The sequence below is a fragment of the Pungitius pungitius genome, chromosome 13, assembly GCF_949316345.1.
Source record: "Pungitius pungitius chromosome 13, fPunPun2.1, whole genome shotgun sequence".
Classification (NCBI taxonomy): Eukaryota; Metazoa; Chordata; class Actinopteri; order Perciformes; family Gasterosteidae; genus Pungitius; species Pungitius pungitius.
The window spans coordinates 16116767-16140018 of NC_084912.1; the positions used below are offsets into that span (position 1 = coordinate 16116767).

General features: G+C 42.5%; 1 protein-coding gene and 1 long non-coding RNA gene across 2 annotated transcripts in view; both read right to left on the minus strand.

Moving 5' to 3' along the window:
- cdh23 (cadherin-related 23) overlaps nucleotides 1-23252 on the minus strand; it is a 139697-nt gene that overhangs the window by 112240 nt on the left and 4205 nt on the right. The window contains exons 2-3 of the mRNA XM_037464975.2: nucleotides 17656-17749; nucleotides 11858-11932 (exon numbers count right to left, since the gene is read on the minus strand). Of these exons, the coding sequence (XP_037320872.2) occupies nucleotides 11858-11932; nucleotides 17656-17740 (160 nt within the window). The 5' untranslated portion in view covers nucleotides 17741-17749. The remainder of the gene's footprint in view (nucleotides 1-11857; nucleotides 11933-17655; nucleotides 17750-23252) is intronic.
- LOC119220318 (uncharacterized) lies at nucleotides 14413-17276 on the minus strand. Its single transcript, XR_005120572.2, has 3 exons — nucleotides 16174-17276; nucleotides 15741-15827; nucleotides 14413-15136 (listed from the first exon to the last, which is right to left on the minus strand). It is a non-coding gene; the product is annotated as an uncharacterized LOC119220318 (long non-coding RNA).

Genomic DNA, 23252 nt, shown 5'->3' on the forward strand with positions numbered 1-23252 from the left:
TCCCTGTTGTCGACGAGGGCGTATAGAAAAAGGATGCCTGTGCATTACAAATACATTTTTGCTGATAATATTACAGCTATCTGTCACCATCTTTGAATAACCAGACTACATTTTTTAAATTGCTGTTTATCATTTGAATAATAATAATAATAACTTGGAAATAAAATCTCCCCACCTGCATGGAAAAAGTTTTTTCTACAAACTCTCACTGTCATTGTTCTTCAGCAGAGCTTTGTTCCTGCAATACATGTGCTCAGTTTCTATTTTTTAAATAGACTTTTAATGCATGCCAAGCGACAAAAAATACTGTCTGGCTTTGATTTCAATTTTAATAAAAAGGAGAAAACCCTGTTGTTGCAGCAAGGAGCTCTCAAAAAGCAGATGTTGGTAATTCAAATCTGCTATGGCAAAATCTGACATTCTTTTACCTTGTTAGATTTCCTCAAATGTCATTCAGAATTAGCATAAAAATGGATTTTCCACCTCGGTTCAGTGGCCCACATCCACTTGCCATGTAGACTAGCATCAAGCCACCTCTGCTGATTCTTTTCCCATCCCTTTTTAGAGATAGCTATACTGTGGCATGTTTTGGGGTTCCTCAGGAGTCCATATGGTGCAACAGTTGTAGAATGGTGCCCTGTACGCCACACTAGCATGCCTGATGCTGGCCTGGTCCAGCTCGTCTCAGTAGAGCTGTCTGACTGGCCAGGCTAGGCCAGCTGGACTTTATCTATTTGGGCAGAGTCACGAGCACATCTCTATCTTCCTCATCTATCTCTTTTATGCCCATCTGGTGTGAAGCCCCTCTCACCCTCATCTCCCTCCTCTGCCAACCCTTTGTGTGTGGATCACTCTCACATCCACAGTTTCTGCCAGCGCCCTGTCATTCTTCCTGCTTCTTAAGTTCCTTCTCCACCTCTCTCTCTCTCTCTCTCTATATGTATATATATATATATATATATATGCCCTTCACCCTTTTCAATCCTAGAGTACCTGCATCCCTGGCTCCTGACTTCTTCCTATCACCTCTCCCTCTCTACATCGCTCACCCTTTCCATCCCTTATCACTAAGGGATTCACACACTCACACGCTGATAATGTGCTCAAGAAAACCATCAGTTCACTCCAGTGCTGTCTTAACATTGTTTACAGTGCTGCCTAAATCTGATGTTCGGCTTCCGCCCATACGCTACTCGTTTCATGGGTTATTAATGAACTCATCATCTGGAGCGCTTATTAGCTTCAGGTCCTGATTAGCCAAAATTCTAATTGTTTTCTGACAAGGCCAATGGCTCTGGAAAATTGTCTTATTGGTCAAGAGGGACAGAGTGAAGCATTAAAAGGGACAGTGTGTAAGCTTTAGTGGCATGCAGCAGTTTGTGGTGGGCTGGTATCAACTTTACTAATGTTTTAAAACGACAAGGGTCTAAATGTAGAGCTAGGTGTTGGATTCGGCTTTCTACATTAAGTTATCAAAGTATCCAATTAATTACCAATAAAATAGGAAATTATACATGTTTTGGAAAAGTTGTTTCCAGAGCAACACGTCATGTTAGCAACAAATTCACTAAATAAATAATGAATATCTCACTGAAAAGAGATATCATTTCTCAGTGAAGTTTATAAAAAATGTGTCTGTCCTCCAGGCTGCTTTGTCTCAGCCAACACCCGTTTGCTGAAAAAGCTTTTGGCCAATCACTGCTGCGTCTCTGTAAACACAGCACCGATGGCCAACTCACTTTTCTTTTTACTTGTTGAAAGATTTGTTACTGAAGTGTTTTTACCCGCAACCATTTTATTACACAGACAACAACAAGTGCAGTCGCCGTCAACTCGAGTATCATTCACTTCCCCAAAGTGGGTGTGTTTGTCTGTGTGTGTGTGTGTGGGTGGAGTGGAAATGCACTCTGCAGTAGGATGACAAATTATATCAAAACAAGCCAAATAGAAAGAACCAGAATATCCAGGTTTGTAAATACTACACAAAATGATTAAATGAGCACTATTTGGAACCGTTTTATACTGGGTTTTGGAGCGCATCTCCATCTTCAGACATTTAGGGCTCTTGTTAGTGTTAGTGTTGGCGGACTCAGTGGAAGAGGATGTAGATGCACTGTAAATGGCTTTTTCTAAGTGAAAGGAGTGTATTTCTGAGATTTTTCGCTAACAATACAGTAAAACATTTGCATTGGTGGCTGGTCCTTAGAGGGCAATGGGGCGTGCCTCTACCACGAGCGACGGAAAAAAAAAATATATATATAAAATTTATAAATTTTTGTTGCTTATTATTTTAAAATTACATGGTCAAGTCTATTCGCCCGATCTGGCCTTTATGAGTACAAATGTAAGAATAACAACACCCTTCCTTATGAAATGCACACCAGTCTCAGACCAAAGTTGATATTGGCCTCCCGGCATCTCATTTAAGCTGATTCAGAATTTTTATGGAATTTGTTATTCTGGGACTGATCATGGTTCAGTCACACGTGTTCTGTTCCCACAACATGTTACATCACAGCACTTTCTGCAGGGAAAGGAAGAATATATTCAGTTGGTCTGGCTGTTGGTCTTGCACAAATTAGATAATGGCAACAGGGCTGCACGGAAAATAGTCATTAATAAAAGGTTCTTTCTCTTAGGATCTCTTGTAGTGTTCAACATTAAAAGTTTGCAGTTCTCAAAGACATTTGGGAGGTGCAATTTTACTTTCCATTTTCCTCATATTTTTTCGCATCAAATTGAAAAGCTGTTCTTCTGTGTGTAACAGGAAGAAACTGGGACACAAAATACAGATGATAATATATTGGTGCTTTGGTCATAACACTAACTATAGCATGCACGTACCAAGGGGCACAGAGTGACCGGGGGGGGGAGGCAAAGCCACCTGACTCATTCACAAACACACGCAGACAGACTGCAGACACACAAGCCCCTCCTCAGTCCCACAGCTTCCTGCGATGGAGCAGAGAGAGCTGGTCACTGATGTGAAGCGTCAATTTCCAGGTTAGCTGCTCCGTGTGGCTCAGGCAGGTATCAGCCGTGACCCACCTGGGCCAGATAAGCAGCTGCAGGTAGCTGATCTGCCACCCAGCAAGGCAGCTCTCAAGACTGGAGAATAGAGTAACGTGTGTGTGTGGGCGCACACACACACACACACACACACACACACGTGTACACAAACACACACACGTACATGCACACACACTAAAACACTAAAACAATAAATATGAGGAAAGACTGGAAATACGGTCCAATGACATTTGCAGAAAATAGTTGTGGTGTTAAATCCCAAATGTATCCAAATGAGGAGAGACTGGTAGAATCTAATGAAAAGGACACACATACACACACAAAGCTGAATTGATCATTTTGTGTAGTGAAAGAAAGAATCCCCATCAAACTGTTGTTGTTGTTGTTGTGTTGTTTTTGTGACTGAGGCCGAGCATACACAATCATGAGCAGTCTGTTTGGACTGGCTAATTGTGTATCACCTGTCAGTCAGGTGACCACTGCCACCACCACAGGTGTCGCTCCACATTCCCACACATCTTCAATTAACTTTTACAACCCGGAAAGAAATATCTCCTACGCACACACACAAAAAGACACACAAAGACACACAGCTTGAACCTATGCAACACGACCCCATCTTTGTCTCCGTCTGTCTCACAATGAGGGGAACAATAGAACCGGATTCATTGTTGCAAACATAGTTTCATTATTAAACTTTGTGAATGCTACTAGAATATTGTTTAGATTTATATTGGATTGAGGACCTCCACCAGATTTAGAGCATGATAAAAAGGGAGGGGATTTCTATGTAGACACTGAATGGAAGTGTATATATTCGGATATAAAGACATTTTTCAAAAATGTTCAATAAGCACGTTTAGGTTAAAAGTAAAATTTGTGTTGACTCTATGAGCCCTCCTCAAAAAGATGTCTTTGAGGGCTGTGGGTTTAAATTGATACACCTGCAGAAACTACTGATTCAGTGGTGGGGAGACAATGAGTACATCATGTTGAGAGGGCACAAACTATGAGGTGATTGTAACTTAAGCATTTCATTTCTGTTTTGAAGGATATGAAAGCTTGGTCCTGGTCTAAGATTAAGAACGTATACACTTAACAGTGGTTACTGTGAGCATAAACAGCATTTAAACAAATCATTATTACAAAAGAGCTTATGGGGTTTAGGATGAATGCGTTGCTCTGTTGCACTCCCATTGCATCAGGCCAAGAATAATGGAATCAGCCAAACTTGCTCATTTCAATGAAAGCTTTGGAAGCATAGTAATTCCCTTCTCTGCATTATTCTTTTATTTTACGATCCCATACTAAACATTGCAAAACATTGTAAAACTAAATATATTTTGCAATGTCTGTGCTCTATTTCCTTGCATTCACACTGAAACAAAGCATTGGCCTCTTTGTCCCCACTGCTCCTTTGAACATTGTTACCCTTCCTTTAACATTTAAAATGTTACAGCAACCCACTGACCAGATATCGGGTTAAATGATCCATCTTAAGTCATCACGTCTTGTTGTGATTTTTTTTTTAAGGGAAGCAAAGTATTGAAATTAGACAAATCACCTTAAATGTCTATTACAAAAATGTATGTTTTCCTTTTATCAGCTGAATAACCAAACTTATTCAGCAGATTTAGTTTGAAATATAATTGAAACGAAAGTTAAATCATTTTATTACACCACTGCCCAAATTGCGTTTGACACTGCATATGCAACAGCAATATCTTTTAAAATACATCTTGGAGAAACACAAGAATGAAAGTCAGATTGCTAGAAAAACAACATCAGGGATGAGTGATGATATAAGAATGCTTAGGAGGACACAAAGAAGCAATGTTGCAATGAGAGGCCAGTGTTTGCAATAACCGTAATAACACTTACACATCACGTGCTGGCTAAATGCTAACAATATAGTGCAGCAAGCGTCATGATGGATGGTGTGTTTGCAGACACCACTGAACCGTGGACCCCATTATTTCCTGAGCGAGGGGTGGGGGGTTGGGGGTCGAGTCACCATGGGGAGAGATAAGGGATGATTGACTAAACCAAAAAAGAGGTCCCTCGTGGAAGGCAGTGTGCCGGCATTATTGGGAGACCATTGTGGGAGTCAATGCAACGACAGCAGAGAGCCGACGTGGGAGCCGAGGAGATCAAGTGCACCCCCCCTAAAGAGAGGATGCCTCACGTGGAGAGAAAAACGTCCAGCCATTAAGAACACCTCCCGGACATGCTGGGACTCCTCTCCCGCTGCGATCAGCTGCTTCCAACCTCGACGGGAAGGAATGCTCCGCTTCTGCAGCTGGTAGATAGGATTCATACAGCGGAGACACGTTGGCTTTCAGTCGCCAACTCCAGCTCACACACAGCAGACTACGGAGATGCAGAGAGGACACGTCATGTTCCGATTCGTGTGAATGAGGCCTGAAGGCGGGAGCGGAAACACAACTCCGAGATGCCATCGGACGGCGTCAGATATCTAAAGCACGTAGGTTGTCAGCCAGGGACACGGGAGAGCAGCCAAACATCCCGAAACACCAAGTCAGCTCTCAGAGGAAGAGCCCCATCTTTGTCTCCAGACGACAACACGTTCATTTCATCACTGCTCATCTGTGATTGTTCTGTTTCTACTCTGGATTGTTTGGTGCGTAGAGGCAAAAGAAAGGCAAAGTGCTGTTGGAAGGCAGTAAATACAGATAATTAAAGAAATGAATGAATGATTCACACTACTCTCAATGGTTTAGCCCTCGCCTCGATGAAGGAAGCTAAACGTCTGTAGGAATGGAAATGAATGTGGCTCATTTCAATGAAAGCTTTGTAATTCCCTTCTCTGCAGTATTCTTTTATTTTATGATCCCATTTTTTTTTTCTTAAATAAACTTGTGTTGTTTAGTTTAAGTATGCATATAAACATAAATGTTCCATCACTACAATAATACTTTTATACATTTTCCTCAGTGCTTTCCCAAAAATAGCAGATATTATATTTCCCAACCCTGTCAAGGTTTGGGTTTGCTTCCTGTTTTATTTTGTAGTTTCATGCCTCTTGTGTCCCTGGGGTAACTTCACTTCCTGCCTTGGCCGGTCATCCCTTGTGATTGTCTGCCGTGTACCTGATTGTTTCCACCTGTGTTCAATCACCTGCACCGTCCCCGTGTATTTAGGCCATGTGCGTTTTTTTGTCCCTTGTCGCATCATTGAATGTCTTCTCCTGAAGAGTCTGTTTGTCAGTTCCTGGTCTTTTTGCCCACAGGCCTTTTGATTTTGAGATTTTGATTTATTAAAGTACTTTTTGTTTCCACCTCTGCATTTGAGTCCTGCTTACGGCAAACCCCACCCCGCTTCGTGACACTAGTAATACTTTTATACATCACACACAGCCATCATGGAGTCCATCCTCTGCTCCTCCATCACCGTGTGGTACGCTGCAGCCACAGCCAAGGAGAAGGGCAGGCTGCAGCGTGTCATCCACTCTGCGGAGAGGGTGATTGGCTGCAATCTTCCGTCTCTTCAGGACTTGTTCGCTTCCAGGACTCTGAAGCGGGCCAGAAAGATTGCAGCCGACCCCTCCCACCCTGGACATGAACTGTTTGTGCCCCTTCCATCCGGCAGGAGGCTGAGGTCCATCAGGGCTAAGACGTCCCGCCACACGAACGGTTTCTAACCTTCAGCAGTCAGGCTCATCAACAGAGCCCGGGCCCCCACTGACTGACTCTCACTCCCACGCTCATCATCACTGTGTCACCCGTCACTTTGTTTAGCTGGTGCACTTTATCCTTATTTTTATTCCTAATTTTATCTTATCTCCTCTAACTTACTAACCCATAGCTCTAGTTTTTAGCGTACTAACCCATAGCTTATATTTTATATTTTATTATACTTTTATTTTATTCTATTTTTATCTCATTTGCACTATGTTGTCTTTATTGTACTGTCTTCATGCACCTTCCGCCAAGACAATTTCCATGTATGTACAACATACTATGGCAATAAACGTTTCCTGATTCCTGATTCCTGAATACAAACCATTGCATTGTATACGCGCTGGTCACTGAGCTGCACCACTGCTGTAAACTGAGGTTATCAGTCGAAAGAGATAAAATGGTGGAATTGACTAAATGAAGCTTAGGCGAAAATTCAGTCAGGAACAATGGAGAGGTTATGCCGTTCCCAGGTGTCATCCTCTCTCCCAGGGGGCTCACGGCCAGCTGATTAGGGGCGGGCTCGCGTAGTACCAGCCAACCAGACGTGAGTGTCGTCACCGTAAACCACTTGCATCGGTGCTGGCAAACCACCAGTGTCTGGACTACTAAAGGGGGGGACATGCCTGGTCCAACAACGTTGCACTATCAATATTCATCCCTGTTTAGAATAAAGCATTGTTCAAATTTCAAAAAGTCTCTCTGGATTGAAATCTATTGGTGTGGGTTTTGGGGAAATCTTTCAGTTTAAGTGCTTGGTGGCCTAATCTGCAATGTGTTTACAACTCATTAATGAAGCAGCCCAGAGCCAAAGAGAGCACAAGTGTGCACATGCTTGGGCCTCATGCACTGTGCCACATGCATCAGCACCAGGAGACTCCGCCAGGTAAGGAGGCCTTTCTCTCTGAACTGACCAATAAGTGATGAGAGCCTCTCAGATCCGTTTTGCTGCTGATAAAATGTCACTAATGGCGAGTCAAATAGGAATTTCACAACAATAAACACAAAAACCTTTCCTTCAAAACTGCATTTATTTTCTTCCTGTCGTCTTTGAAAGCTGATTTAACTGTTTTTTTTCACTGATGCAGAAATACTGTTCCTGTCATAACACTAACACAATATCTTCATTCATATGAGCAAAATCTTTGGAAAACCCAATCCGACATTTTGAGTTTTACCTACAATTTCATATGAACTGAAAGAAGAGAGTTAAGGCCATAAGCAGGGGTTGAAAAGCAATTGACTGGACACCTCCAAACAAAATACAGCATTATGCACCCTAAATATGCAGCATTACTTTGTCATCATTAAGAGAATTGGCAGGTCTTCGACCAGAGCATCGAAATGATCTGTTATCTCGACAGAAGATTGTTTCACTATTCAGGAAGCATATCGATGAGCATTCCCAATCAAACACCATCAATCTACAATAGCTAGCACTTATGAATATGCCTTTGTTTATGAGTGCGGCCAACGTAGTCAATATACCGAATCAGGAAGCCGTGACAGTGTCCTGAGGACGGAGTGTCCACAAGCCGTAGCTAATGTAAAGTGCGGCAGGCATCCGACAGAGAGGAATTGGCTGTGGAGAGAGTACACAGACATTATCAACGCGTTTAGGGGAAGGCTCTAATAATTTGTTCCTTAGGGCTACTTCCTGCTCCCTAATTTTTATTGAATTAGGGACGCCATGGAGCTAATTAAAAGTGCAAGGTATTTACTGTTGCAGTAGAATGTGAGGGAGCGGCCGAGAGCGGCTGAAAAAGAACAAGGAGCAGAGGAGTTTAGACAGAGGCTAGACATTGGGTTTGTTTGAACTGAGTCGTACTCACTGGTACATGACTGAGGATCCACTTAATTAAAGAACTAAAACAATACAATTGGCCCAGCTTCTGGACTCATGTTTCCTGCTGGCATTCAAAATAAATTGACTATAAAAAAGGGCCTATTGGCTTTAATGGGAGCAGCTATTTTACCTACTAATGCTGGAACTGGCAGGCGTGCTGCTATGGATGTCCAAATATTCCACTGTGTAATAGAGGAAATGTAAAATGAAACTAATTTTTCTAAGTGTGTTGACAGATGCCAATAATTCCGTATGACTGAAATATTCGTTTGTAATAACGAATCATGTAACATATATAGTCTCTCCAACATTTAACGTATACAATAACTTGTCACGTAAAATAAACACATATCTTAATAACATTAGCCAAAACCAAACTTTCAAGTGGAATCATGCAGCAAGGCCCTATGCTACACTGGCTTTAAAATAGAGGACATACAGCGACAATCCCAGCAGAGTGTGGAAGTTTCTTATTGCGAACCTCAGTTGCGTTTTCTTCCCACAAGTGAATTACTCAGTAGAGAGCTTAATCTGCCGAATCAGGGCAAAGTGGATTAGGAGATGAGAGCGTTTAATCAAAGCGTTCTCTCCGTCTAATTACACATCCCATTTCCTGACACAACGCTCACTGTTATCTGCCACCGCATTTAAACATCAGCTCCTCTGTTTAGCGCCGCCCCCCCGAGAGCGAATGATCCCCCTGCACAGATGTGACCAAAATGCATGACACATAATCACATGCACACACACACACACACACTAAATGGACTCACACACACACACGTGTGCACACAGTTATGCAGAGAATGAACCCTGACCCACATGAACGAGAATTTCTGTTCTAAAACATCATGACGTATTTCTCTTGCAGATATTGCAATAAATCCCAAAAGCATCTCATTGCTGCAGCGTACAGTAGCCCTGTAATGCAGCACACATCATTCATACCAGTGGGTTCTACACATTACTCTTCAGTCTCATCAAACTGATGGTGCTGTGGTCGTCTGCAAGAATACTATAAAGACTGTACTCATTTATATATATTGCCTTTACATATTTACAGTATACACGTCAGAGTGGGGAGTTCCGTTGCGTTACACGTGCTCTCACAACACACTTTTCCACACCATGTGCCGGTTCCTGAACCAAACCCCTTACTCTCGAGAGGGACAAGAACGTATGTAGACTGAGATCAAATATACATAGTGTTTGGATGATTATCCTCATCGCTCTGATAAATAATCATGCATTGGGGGGGGAGAGGCTAGTGGCTCCAAGGCCATGAGCTTAAGTCACTGATCTGCTGCCTGGGCAGCGCCAGATAGTGGTGTCAATAAGTGTGCACACATGCATGTGGAACACATTTATCTGGAGGTATTCTGTATTGCTCATTTCCACGATACAGTGTTGTGGTCCTTTTGTGCATGTGTCAGTCAATTGCGTGTTACACAGACTGGTTCTGGGTATCAGCTCACACAACTTGCACATGTGAGCCCTATGCTGATTGTTCTACTGCCAAGACTAAGCCCAACAACCTCCACGGAAACTAGAAGTGACAAATCAGGGGCTGTGGGAGTGATCACTGGACTCAAGTCGTGCCGTATGGTAAGTGCCCTTTTAATGTTCATCAAATATGTGGTTAAATAAAAGCTGAATGAAGAACAGGAGAAAATGAGACGTTTGGAATGTGATTGATCCGCTGTCATTTTGCCCTAAAAGAATAATTCAACAATTCTTTATTCTTTGCACACAGTCTTTGCACTCAACCTTGAGATGATGAAATGTGTATTTTCAATATAGACCTTTATTCAAATCAAGAGTAAGAGCAATGTCAGCATTGAAATTGCTGCCAGGCTACTCTATCAAACCGGTGTGCTGGATGATAAGTAATCTCAAGCTTTTTGTGTGAGGGTGTTTGTGGTGAAACGGAACTTCTATATTCTATATTCTATATTCTTAACCGTGTACCATCCTCTAGTCACACACACACACACAAGCCACAATGTTTGTGTGTGTGTGTGTGTGTGTGTCTATGTGATCATGAATTGGAGGACGTCATGGACGAGGACATCTGCTGAGCTAATAAACAATAATCTTGACAAATTGTCACTGTCCGATCACTCAGCCCGCCCTCGTATCACACCGCTGAAGAAGTCAAAGGCCAAGGGACATGATTGACAGTTCCCTGGACTAGTGGAAGGCGTTGCTGGACCGATGCCCAGCTACCGGGGGAGAGGACACAGTGATTCATAGCCAGAGGACGACCTGGACCGAGTGGTTAGGGAAATTAGCACGCCACCCACCCACACATGCATGCCCTTCACTGGTTGGAGCACAAGTGGAATGAGGTATTTGCCTTTTTGCACCGAACTGCTTGGTGGGCGATGATGATGGCGATGATGATGATGATTCCCTCTAGACTCAGAGGGATATGTCCCCCTTTCTATCTGCAGTACAAAACCCACAGCTACGATGATGATGGAGTTGAAACTGAAGGCGATGCAGAGCGTTGATGTCTGAGGCTTAGTGGTTTATTTGAACTTTATTGGCACCAGGAAAAAGTGTGAAAAATGAAAACGCTACAGGTCGTCTGCGCTTAGACACAGCGAAGCAAACACCAGGCTCAGAATTCTACTGACGGACTGGCAGAGAGTAAAGGTCATGTGAAAAAAGGAAATCAATCTGATATAAAGGATTTTAATTCCAAGCCACTGACACCCTCTGAGATGATGAAAAGTCAGACATCCTCAAATTGCCCTGTCAATCACTTCAACCAACAAAAATGGACAAAATAAATAAATAACAGGGGGAAAAATAGATCCGGGAGGAATCGGACCCAATCGTGTCTGCTGTTCATACGGCAGTGGGTCACAACATGTGAGCAAGCCAATATTAAAATGGAGATATCCCATCTGGACGAAAGCTTTGATCCAGTCATCGACACCAGGATGAGAACCAAAGCCCCCCAGGTGTCAGCTGAGGTGTATTACAGAGAGTGTCTCAGGCTCTGGAGTTTCCTCGTCATCACATACACCAACACACCACACACAGAAACGCATATAAACTTCCCAGCAGAGACATCCATTGGCATCAACGTCAGCGCCGTCTTTAACATCTGTCTTTTGCTTTTTGTTTTCACTTACTCGGTTTTTATTCAAGGACAGACCCCCTCTGTGCAGTAAACAAGTTGACACAAGCAAAGACAGCTTCAACTGAGCTTTCTTTAGACGAGATGCATGAATGTAAAAAACACTACGTGCCGGGCCCCCCCACAGAGACTCACCCACTGGCGCATCTTCATAGATGAGGAGGTAGGTCGAGAAGAAGAAGTTCAGGAAGCGTGGAGGCTGGTTGGAGCCTATGACGAAGACAGAAGGACCAATTCAAACGATGTCATGAAACCAAGCACACTAAGGGAATTAGCGGTTAGATTTGCAAAAAGATTATCTCCATTATGGTGATCATGAGTGCGACTTCATGGCTTACTGGCTTATTACCTACTGCAATTTTTCTACATTCAGCAGCACATGCAGCAGTAGACATTTGAAATCATCCAGTAGAGCGCTGTACTCCAGCAGCATCTGTAAATGCAATCATTGGCAAATATACGGACTAAAGCCCTACTGCAATGAGCACTAAAACTGGAGAATACTGATGGCGATGCACACACCCTTGTTCTATTGTTTATTTTATAGACTGTTTCCACATTCCTCCCTTACAAGGTGGCTGCAATATATAAGTCCGGTGTATGACACTGTGTGCGTGCATTGGAGCAAATGTACACCTGGGGGCTGATATTTTGAAAAATATCATCTTTGGAAGTTTTCAAAGCTGAAGATGTCACCGTTAAAGTAATGAAAACAGTTAATAGACAATTCCACATGTTATTTTCCAATACTGCTGCTGTTCAAGCTGGTGTGCCTGTGAATGTAATAAAGGCATCGTAATGGACTTCTCTTATTCCCTTCTTAGAGAGTTTTCATTCGTTCACTGCTGTGTGCGTGTTGCCTGAGCCTTCTTTGGAAAATGATGCACCTCTGCAGCACGTCCATCACTCGCACTCGCAGAAGCACGGATATCTGACCTTGAAAAACAGCCATAACGTCCCTCACGCAGTTATATATTCTGGTCAAATACAGCTGTAGAACGCCAAATATCTTACTATGTGCATTTTACTTTAGACCGAAGCACTTTCAGAAATACTTAGCGGCCAAAATAAAACATTTTAAGCTGAGGAAATTGAATACAGCGCATCATGCTGTGGTTAGTTTTAAACATTATTATCACGTCCCTCAGAGACTTATTTTGTCTCTATTGTCCAGGAAAACATGGTCAAAAAAGTGAGCTTTTCATTAAAAACCTAAAAATTACTGCTGTGATATGAAACAAATTCTAAAAAGGTCAAACACTTTGGATTTGTTAAATGTTGAAAAATTTGTATGTTTGTATAAAAATCCAACACTACCAGCCGGCCTGTTAACGGGTGAATAGTCTGCCGTGTTATGTTTGCGGATAATGTTCAGTGGTGTCACAAGGCATTCGGGCTATTTAGTCGAGAAGATCTGGGAACAAAGCTGATGGTCTTTGATCAGCTGAGCTGTACGGCGGGCCACCGGGACTCTGAAGCGATGGAAGGGAGGGGGGGGGGGGGCGTTTGAAGTGAGAGCAGTCGATAAAGGGAATCGCATCTTTGAAAGCGGGAGCTTCTCGTTCAGTCGTGTGCCCGCCTGTGCGGAAGAAGATCTTTATCTTTTGCTTTGTGACTTCTGCTGTTCGCCGTGGCTACGGATAGAGGGGGGGGGGCCTAACAGGCTCCTGTCCGTACCTATGGTGTACCTACTGGCAGGCACCGCGTCAGGCTTGGATGGTCAATTGCAAATAGATTACCACCACAATATAATCACAACTATGACCATCAATCCAATTGGATGGACCAGAGATGTGATGCTGGAGGCGGAGAACGGGGTCTGATTGCTGATGGGGTCAGAATGGGAGGGGACGGACGAGAGGGGAGAGGAAGACAGCCGTTATATCAAAAACAAACAAAGAGGTGTGGAAGGGGAAGGGGGGGGGGTGAGAGGCTGGAGGACAAGAGCTATAAAACAAGCCTTGGTAAACTCTTTGTCTTTGATGGAAAGAGGTTGTGTCATTCACTTAATAACTTTCCCCGCTGTCTTCCATGTCGGTCACTGTTGGGGGGGGGGGGGGGGGGGGGGGGGGGGGGGGGAATCGCGGTAAGCGTCTCACAGATAAGCTCGCTCACAGAGACACACTCTGCAAGCAGGCAGATATTCGCATGCAGTTCTTGGGCCAAACGGTAATGTGACACATTATGCAAGATGGTGTTTGAGGAGTGAAGTAGTGACGGTGATGACATGTGTAAAAATAAATCGACCATGTACGGGAGTGAAAAGGACAGGTGTGAGAGTCAAGAGAAGTTAGGGGAATACACTGAAAAAAATGTTAAGTGATATTTACTTGAGAAAACTTAGGAAAGTTTTTGCACTTACAATTGTAAGTAAATTCTACAAGGGCAATCATCAAGTAAACTTTACTTGCAGATCTCAAGTTTATTTTACTAGCAAAACTCAAGTAATTTACTGTTGTTTATTAATATGGTTATTGAGTTTTACTCTCCCATTCTTTGTAAGTTTTACTTAAACTCTTGAATGCTTCGAACTGAAAAATCTCACCTAAAACCAATGGCGTTTTAAGGTAATTTCTAAATACTTTTTCTAACTTTTATTTATGGACTATATTTAAGTAACATTTACACAACATTATACATAATTCTTCTGCAGTGTAAATTTGCTAAATTTGTTCTTAATGTTTTTGTTTATTGAAACAATGGCTTCAAAAAAAATAAGGCAACTGTTGAATTTAAAAACCCATTTATTTTCAAGTGAAAAACAATTTTTAATCAAACAATTTCCAACACTGCACACAAACTTAACTAGTAACTTCCAGCAAACCCATCAGTGTTCCAAACTCCCAGAAGAGCACGAATGTTCGACAACACTTCAATCTTATCGGCATCGGGGTGAGTAGATGACAGAAATTTCATCTTAGAGTGGCTAAAATGGGTTTGAGGTAGCTTGGTAAAAGGCACAAGGAAACATTCAGGAACTGTTTGGATAGAGAATATGTAGCCTATCTTTTGGATAGGCTTTTTAACCTTGAACTCTCAACAAAAACATTTGACATGCTTCAGGAACCTTCAGTGCATCTTAAAATACATGCTTATTATTGGTTTAACATTAAAACGTTTGACCTTAAAGAACAGTGTTTTGCCCTGAGGTTCTAAACGTCTGTGCAGAATATCTTGAAACTAAAAAGGGTTAGGCGTTTTTGGGGGATAACACAGGTTCATGGCATATATGATGACCATGAGCAGGAGACAGGCCTTTGCAACACTTCCACATTTGTCAAGTACCTCAGTCCCTTCAATAACAATCAACACATCAGTTTTGGATGCACCGTCATCTTCTTCACTTGTGTGGAAGACACAGATCCTCAGGACTTGCTAAGCCTGGTCCTTTTGAGCTTCTTCTCTGCTGATATCCTGTAAAATATGTGAATTCAAGCAGAATTCAGTGTCTCGTGAAAATTCAGTTTGAAATACATTTTTCTGATTCTGAAAATATTCTTCTTCCACAGTACCGATAACAGCTTAAGTTAGCACTCGCTTTTACACCAACCTGTAGTAAATCAGGCCTTATGGACCTTATGCACAACTCTAGTGAGTCCTGAACTTGGTAACACTGAATAATACAGATGTGCATGTAAAATAAAAAGTTGCAAACCACAAAGTGAGCCAAAAATAATTTCTTAATAAGTATTGGGACTTTTGATCATTATTATTTCCATGGGGATTTCATTTCAATTTTTTCCATTGGAGGAAATGGGCTCCCATATATATTACATTTCTGCTTGTTAAAGAAAAAAAAATATATATATATATATATATATATATATGAACCATTTTTGAAAATCAAATTTGGAGAATATTTGGGGAAAAAATAATTTGTTCAAAGGGACCAAAAAAGGCTCCATTTAAAAAAAAATGTTTTGATGGTTCAAGCAAGTTGTATTTAAAGGGGAAGTGAATAAGCATTCAATATAATGTACTCAAGTGAACTTTGTGATCTGAAAATGTTTCAATTTACCTTGTAGTCCTTGAGTTCACCTGAAGACTCCCCCAGGAATTCCATCAGGGCGCGAATAATAGCCTCCCGTCTCGCTTCAACGTGTCGCTGTTTTAACAGACAGAAGATACCATATGAATTCACTAATCTATACATGTTGTCAATAGAAGCAACATCCAAATTCATACAAAACTTTTATATCCTGGATCTACATTTGTTGGTCTTCTGCGGTCATTACTCTAAACTGCTGTAGGTTAAAGGAACACAGCGACTTATTGGGACTTTAGCTTATTCACGGTAATCCCCAGAGTTAGAACAATCCATACATACCTTTCTCATCTCTGTGCGTGCTGTAACGCTGTCTGACGGCTCCAGCATTAACTTAGCCTAGCACAGGTGCTTTAAAGTTTAAAAGAGTGAGTACTGAATTGGATGATATTTCATTGTTTCATACCTAGCCAGTCTCAGCTCAGACTTCAGACTTCTTGAGGTATCGACTGTTTCTTCTTGCGTTTTGGTTCTTTTGCGCCGCTGGTATCTCTTCTTCTGTCGCTTATTTCGGGGTGCAGCGCACATGGCTCAGTGGCGCTCATCAGCGCCATCTATCGTTGGGGGGGTTTGAAAAAGGAAAGAACGCGTCTCGGCCGGATTTGTGTGTCAGAAATCGGATGTGTGGCGTGAGTGCAAACAGGCAAAAACGGGTGTCACACAGCGAAAGCGTGAGAGTTGGCAGCTCTGTTATTAATCATAGTCAGTCCCGGTTTACACACACATACGTCTTACTGCAAGTGAAAAATAAAAGAGGTTAGCTGGTTAGCTAGCAACACGTGTCACACTGGCCACATTATCTAAATAAAGAAAAACACCGTCAACTTTTAAATTAAAAGGAGGTGCTCGACCGTTTGGGAGCTATACGTTTCATAACAAAATAAACCACTCGTTTTGTATACAATTAAGATAATTAATGAAAACGATGGTGGAGCTCATAACTTGTGCACTTACCAAGGGGACAGCAAGGTCTGACTGCTGTACACCCGGGCGCACGACCCAAGTCCACAAGTAAGTTGCGTTTAGTGACCATGGTAAAATTAAGCTACAGTGATACGTGATGTGTGATAATGGCAAGTGGGATCATATTATATTTTAACTTCGTTACATATGCAGGAAAAACCCTGAATTACTTACCTTCAAGATAATTTAGGTGCTCCTGCCTCCATTAAACCTGACCGTCGTTGTCGTCTTCTTGTGTTTTGGCGGAAAACGGAGCGCATGCGTCCTGTATGCGCATCACAAGGCGCATGCGCGGATTCCAAACACCAACACTAGTTAAACTTACTTGGCATTTCTAAGTTCATGTGCAATGACTATGAAACCTTTGAATATTACTTGAAAATACATAATAAAACGTACTCATCCCACACAGTTTATTTATTACTTGAATGACATATATAGTTTTACTTGAATAATTCCAGTTCTCACTGATACTTACAATTAGAAAGTAAAAATTATGACAGTTAACCTAATAAATATTACTACACCAAAAAATCCTTTTTTTCAGTGTATGCCAGTTAATAATGAGGTACTGTGATGGTACTGTGGATGGGCAGCATTCACTGATAAAAGACATGCATATTTAATAGCCTGCATTGACTGACTATCCGATACAGGTTTATAGTTAAATGTTGACGGCACAGTGCTGTTTTTAAACTTGACTGCTTTTTAGTGGAAAGTCTGGCTGACTGAACCTTTAATTATTCAGCCTCAAATTCACACTGTTAAATATTCAAAATGATAACCGCTGAATGGAACCACTGTCCTCTACTCCTAGCCACTGAAAAGTTACACTGGTGTACATTAAATTGAACCCGGGATTGATGGTCATTGTTTAAATGATGCAGCACGGTTGCGCATTGAAACATGACTCAAATGGACTCACCTTCACAGAGAGAATGGAGAAGGAGGAAGGGAAAGAGGAGCTTGGCAATCGCCATCCTGCCACCTAAACCCACACTCCACGACATCGCCTGCACCTGATGAGGCAAACACACACATTACCGCCATGAAGCCACGTATTGTCCAAACACGTCTCAGCTGCTTCAGGTTGATGGAGGTGATTGCTGTGTGAGCGAGACGGAGACGCGATCAGTGCAATTAGGGGACAGAAAAAGGATGTGCAGCCCAGCACGCTTCAAGCAGGTGTTGTGAGTCTGCTGCAGGGTTGGGGCGTTAATGAGGGGAAATTCACACAGAGCAACAGCTCATTTATATTAGAGTGCTCACTGTTTAATAGCCACCAAGACGTTGCACAGTTAATTGTCTGATAAACCCCCCACAAAATATGTAATTACCACCTTGTGGTTGGCATATTATTGTATCGTGTTATTGCCATGTCTGATTCCAGTGAATAATATCAACAAGCCACAGGCCATCTTCACTTAGAGTACTGAGAACTGAACAAGAAGCTCAAAAAGCAGCAGAATTCAGAGGTTCAGGAGGGCCAGGTCCTGGTGTAGAGGGCCCCGTGGGGCCGAGGGGCCCTTATTAAGAGTCCAACAAGAAGAACTTTGCAAGAATACATATTATAAGACGAGATTTACATACGGCAGGTAGTTTAGTTGAAAAGACAGCGAGCTGAACACAAGCACTTTTTGTCCTCCCTCTCATTCTCGTCACAAGCTGTCCCGGCAGGGAATTACTGTTGGGAAGACTCCTCCAGTGTCAATCTTATTTTGAAAGGTTATCTTTCTGAATTCTGTATTTCAGCTCACGTTTACAGCTTGGACGCCCCCCCCACCCCCGCATCATTCCGGAAACTGATGGCAAAATGAAGATAGATAAAACTACAGAAAGCAGGGCGAGATGCAATAAAATACAATGCACATGCTGTTTTGTGTGTCTGCTCGCTGGCGTGTTGCTGCTAGAGGTACACAATCCATTTAGATGCACTCAATTCAGACAAAGCAGCTACAATTTACAGGTGAGTGAGAAAGACACGCGGTAATTGGTTATTGTATGCATGTGTCTGTATGTGTGCGCGCTTCTGCTGTGCATGCGTGTCACTTTGAATAGGCACATTTGTTTTCATTAGGATACCGGTTTCCTCAGCATTATTGCATTTTACTTTCTGTTACAATTCCACCTACATGGTGGTGTCTGCTCCTCCTTCTCCTTCCTTCTTTGCTTTGGGCACTGGAGACCACTTTCTCCACTCATCCCCTTTGAAAACAATTGTATTCCTCTAGTAAAGACCATTATATGTCGAGTATCTCCAGTGGGAGGCTCAGATTGAGTCGACGACTTCACTTCTGCAACATGTCTTTCTTTTACAAAAAAATAACAACAATCTGTTATCCTTCCCACCTGCTTTTATCAATAACCCGCCGGAGGTAGCATGACTTAGATAGCCAGGAGCACTTTAAGCAGCCTAATGTACTGACACGCCGTTAATCAAACCCAGTAACTACCATGCGAAGGCGACGCGACCTGAGGGGAAACTCAATGTTTCCCGTGTTCTTCTTGGTGCTGCTTGCTGAGTTGATAAGTCTGGATGGGGACAATCAATAAAGCCCAATGCCAGCCCCCCACACTGAAAGAAGAGTAGCAAAAGGGCTGTTATTCTTTTCGTCCCATTTAAAAATGAAAAGTAGGTAGAACAACACATCACTATGTGAGACCTGGTAGAAGATGATGTTAGTCCAACTGTGGTAGCAAAACTATACAATCATTGTTCAATTTCAAACTGTAGACTTGGCTTAATGAATGCATGGCCTGTACTTTGTTGTCTTCTAGACTACAGATATCTCTCCCCCCCCACACACACATCTAACCCCTCCTTCAAATGCAGAAGGACATTTCTGAGATGACGAATGTGAATGATGGATACTAGTTGAGACGGACCTGTTGGGTTTAAGCGCTGAGGCAGCAGTAAAAAATAAAAGCTGTTCTCGCCTCTTTGGTCCAACAGGATGTAGAAAGAATTCAATATGAATCATTGTCACAAAGAAAGCACCTCCACAAAGTTACAGAGCGGTACCATCCCATCTTTTGTCTTCTTTATGCAACCTGGATTGTGCACATCACTCTGGGCTCATGTCTTAGCAAAGTAAGCAGCTACTGAGGACCGACCTGTGGGCAAATTAGACACCTCAAGAGTTTTAATAATAACTAAAGGTGGTTGATATTTAATGCAGGTTTTACAGTTCCATCTTTTGTTCAAAGCACCAAGAGTTGGTACTATTTCTTTTTTCACACAGTAATTTGAAACTCCAACCAGCTGTTTTTTTAGTGCAACATGTCTCTTAGTGCAACATTAATATTCCATCCCGCTGGGTATTTTACCATACAGATACATTTAGATTGGTCCAGTTTTTGACAGATATTCTGATAATACAATTTAAGTGAACTGAATTGATTTCGTAATGCTCAATGCATTCAAAATTGCTGTTTGAAAAGTCAACAGCTACACATTATGCAGAACGGCTGCGTATCAATCTTGTAGAAGTATTTATGATTTGTTTTGAAGGTTGAAGAGTAGTGAACACAATCCAGAGTTGAGACACAGATTATCTACAGTAAACAGGACATTGTATCAAAAAGAAACCTTTCAGCTGAATCTTAGAAATGTCATTTCTCAAGATTTTGAGCACCATTAAACAAAGTCCCTTTTAACTCAATTATCTTGGGGGCAGAAATCACTGCTGCAGATGTTGCATGTCAGAAGCTCAGCGAATCTAACTGAAACTATTTGCATGGTTAGATACGCTGAGGGCTAAGTGGAAAAAATATGTTCCTTTTGGCTTGGCCAATTTATTGTTATTCTTCAGAAGAACATATTCCAAACAGCGTTGTACTTATGTTTTAGTACCTCTGGAAACAACACTGTTGAATATACATGTATACGTCATTTGAAATGGCTCACAGGCTATTGTGTGACCATATACATAATGTGCACTTTATGGGACCCACTATGTACCACTGCAATCACTCCACAATTCTGTGGGAGCAAAGTAGGAGTGTGGACGGGTGGGTGATCGACCCCTGCCGAGCACCCCATGATCACTGGAAGTGTCACTAGCTTCCATAGTGTAAACGCAATTATCTAGAAATACACTTGCAAGGAACCATAATTAAACTGCGGCAAACTCAGCACGTCCAACTTATTTTTAACAAATGATAATCAAGCTCAGGTCCAACATATAACTGACGGCGCCCATATTAAATAGCAGCATCTCATGTGTTGGTGAATGAGCATACTCATATAATGCAGGCCTGTTTGTGGTCTGTTGGTGCAGGAAGGGCATCGAGCACGGAGCAGAACAAGGGAAGGGAATGAGACGGGGCCTCTTGAAGGCGGAAGCATGATCTGGCATCAGATTTAGCCCGGTATACTTAGCTACTTTTAAAGTTCCACCAAGTCAGTTCTGCATGCACAAATGAACCTGCGGAGGAAGGGGAAAGCAGGGACACTGTCCTGGATGCAAGCTGGACCTCGCTGCAGAAAGGTCTCACTCTGTTGGCTGTACTGTCACCATCCATCAATCCGTCACTTTCTGCACTCCTTCCTTCACACTGTCAGAGGCGCTGGCCATCTTCTGCTCACCCCCCTCACCCATGGAAACATGTCGTACCATTGTCTCTCCCTCCTGGAGCTTGCCTTTTTTCCGTCCAGGTTTCTATCATTTTTGCTCTTTATATAATCCTCTCTCTCTTTTCATGTAAATTTCAATTTGGATGTCCGATTACATATGTATTATGTCTCATTCTAAACAGTTTTTTATCCTAAGCTTTGGCAGATAATGATGTCTTCTGTGTCCTGATGTATAATGTCAACAACACCAACATGTCTTCTGCAGGCCTTGTATTTGTGGTGTCGTCACGTTACATGTGGGTCCAAGACAACTAGACTCCAGATTTAACAGTCAGGCGATATTTAAAGCCTTGAAATGACCAATAGGAACACATACAGCTCCCACTGGGCAAAGCTTAGAGAGGCTGGGATCAAGGTCTATTTAATGAGTTGTAGCCTGTAGCTTATCTGTGAGTAATGTCTGATCAAGGCAGTTTAAAGTGAAGAGTTATATCTGGAGCTGCTGCGTTCTCTCCGGAGAGGTGTGTCTACCCACACCGCTGCATCTCATGGCTTACAAGCTCAATATTATTGATCACATGGCAATTGTGTCTGACTTGCTTTAACCTCAAAAGGCACCTTTCTCAGCGGGGAGCAGTGGCCCTCAGCTTGCAGCTGAATCGGGATTATTACAGAAAATCAATAGCAGATTTCTGGCGGGCCTCGGGCCTCATGAAAAAGCCATCACTCATTAGCACAGTGTTCACGGACAGATTAGCAGACATTTGGCTTCGCCAGGGACAAGGGAGGGGCCGCTCTGATGAGCTGAGTAATGTCTTCCTTCCCGCCCTTCTGATCTCTTCATCTCCAACATGACAGGAGTCTCTGAAAGCCTTAGTCAGCAAACTTCACTTCACTCACGAGTGCGATGTAAATAAGATGTAATTTGGACTGCAGAGCTTGTAGTGCTTCCCAAGTAGAAATGACACGGCATATTGATGCTGAACAAACCTCGCTCTTTGCTCGGATTAAAGAAATCGCTGGTGCTGATGTTCCACGTTCTTAAGAAATGTGGAACCAAGTTTACCAACTATATCTCTTGGACCGTGACGTACAAGTCCAGTGGCGTGCACATTTTATTTGGACCAAACCTTTCAGACAGAAGGCGACCTGGCAGACTAAACAGTCTATTGTATCATGCTTGTATAGCATCACCATTGTTGAGTTTTACTTCCACCTCAGTTGCCAAACCTCAACAATCTAAGAGCCATATGAGTTTCGTTCAATACCCCTTTCTTCAAATGAGTCAAATTTTAATGAATTGAAGCAGGTCCCGTCTGCTTTGAGGGTTCAAAGGAAAATGGGTCCCTTATGCTGTACACATTGTGAAGTGCCTTGAGACAAACTGGTGGTATTGGTCTGTGCAAATCATTCCCTCGACTGGAGTCTGCTCCCGATGAAGGATCCCTAAAGTCCTCCCAGGATACAGGATATATATATAAATATATATATATATATATATATATACGCCGTGGAATAATAGATAACATGCCAAAACAAAGCGTCCTCTGGAGACGCCGTGTGAAACCTCTTTGATCTCATACAGGCTGACAGTGTACCTCACCACTGTGGCAGGGACAGGCCCTATGAAGATGGCTGTTATCAGCACCCTGAAACTAAACGCTTGAGCAGGCACAGCTCTCACACACAACGGCCTGCGTCGACCAATACCAAAGTGTGTGTGCATGTGTGGGCGTGGTTCCATGTCTGTGTGTGTGCATGCATGTGTGATAGTGACATTTGGTCAGATGGCAAAAGTGTTCGCTCGGAGTAAAGAGTAGGGGAGAGGCCTCCTCCCGTGCCGCATGCAGAGACACAGCTGGGTCAGAATCAAGTCATTTCTTAAGTGGAAGCTGAAGAGCCGTGTGTGCAAACAAAAAAAAAAAGATTAAAACTGATGTTGCAAT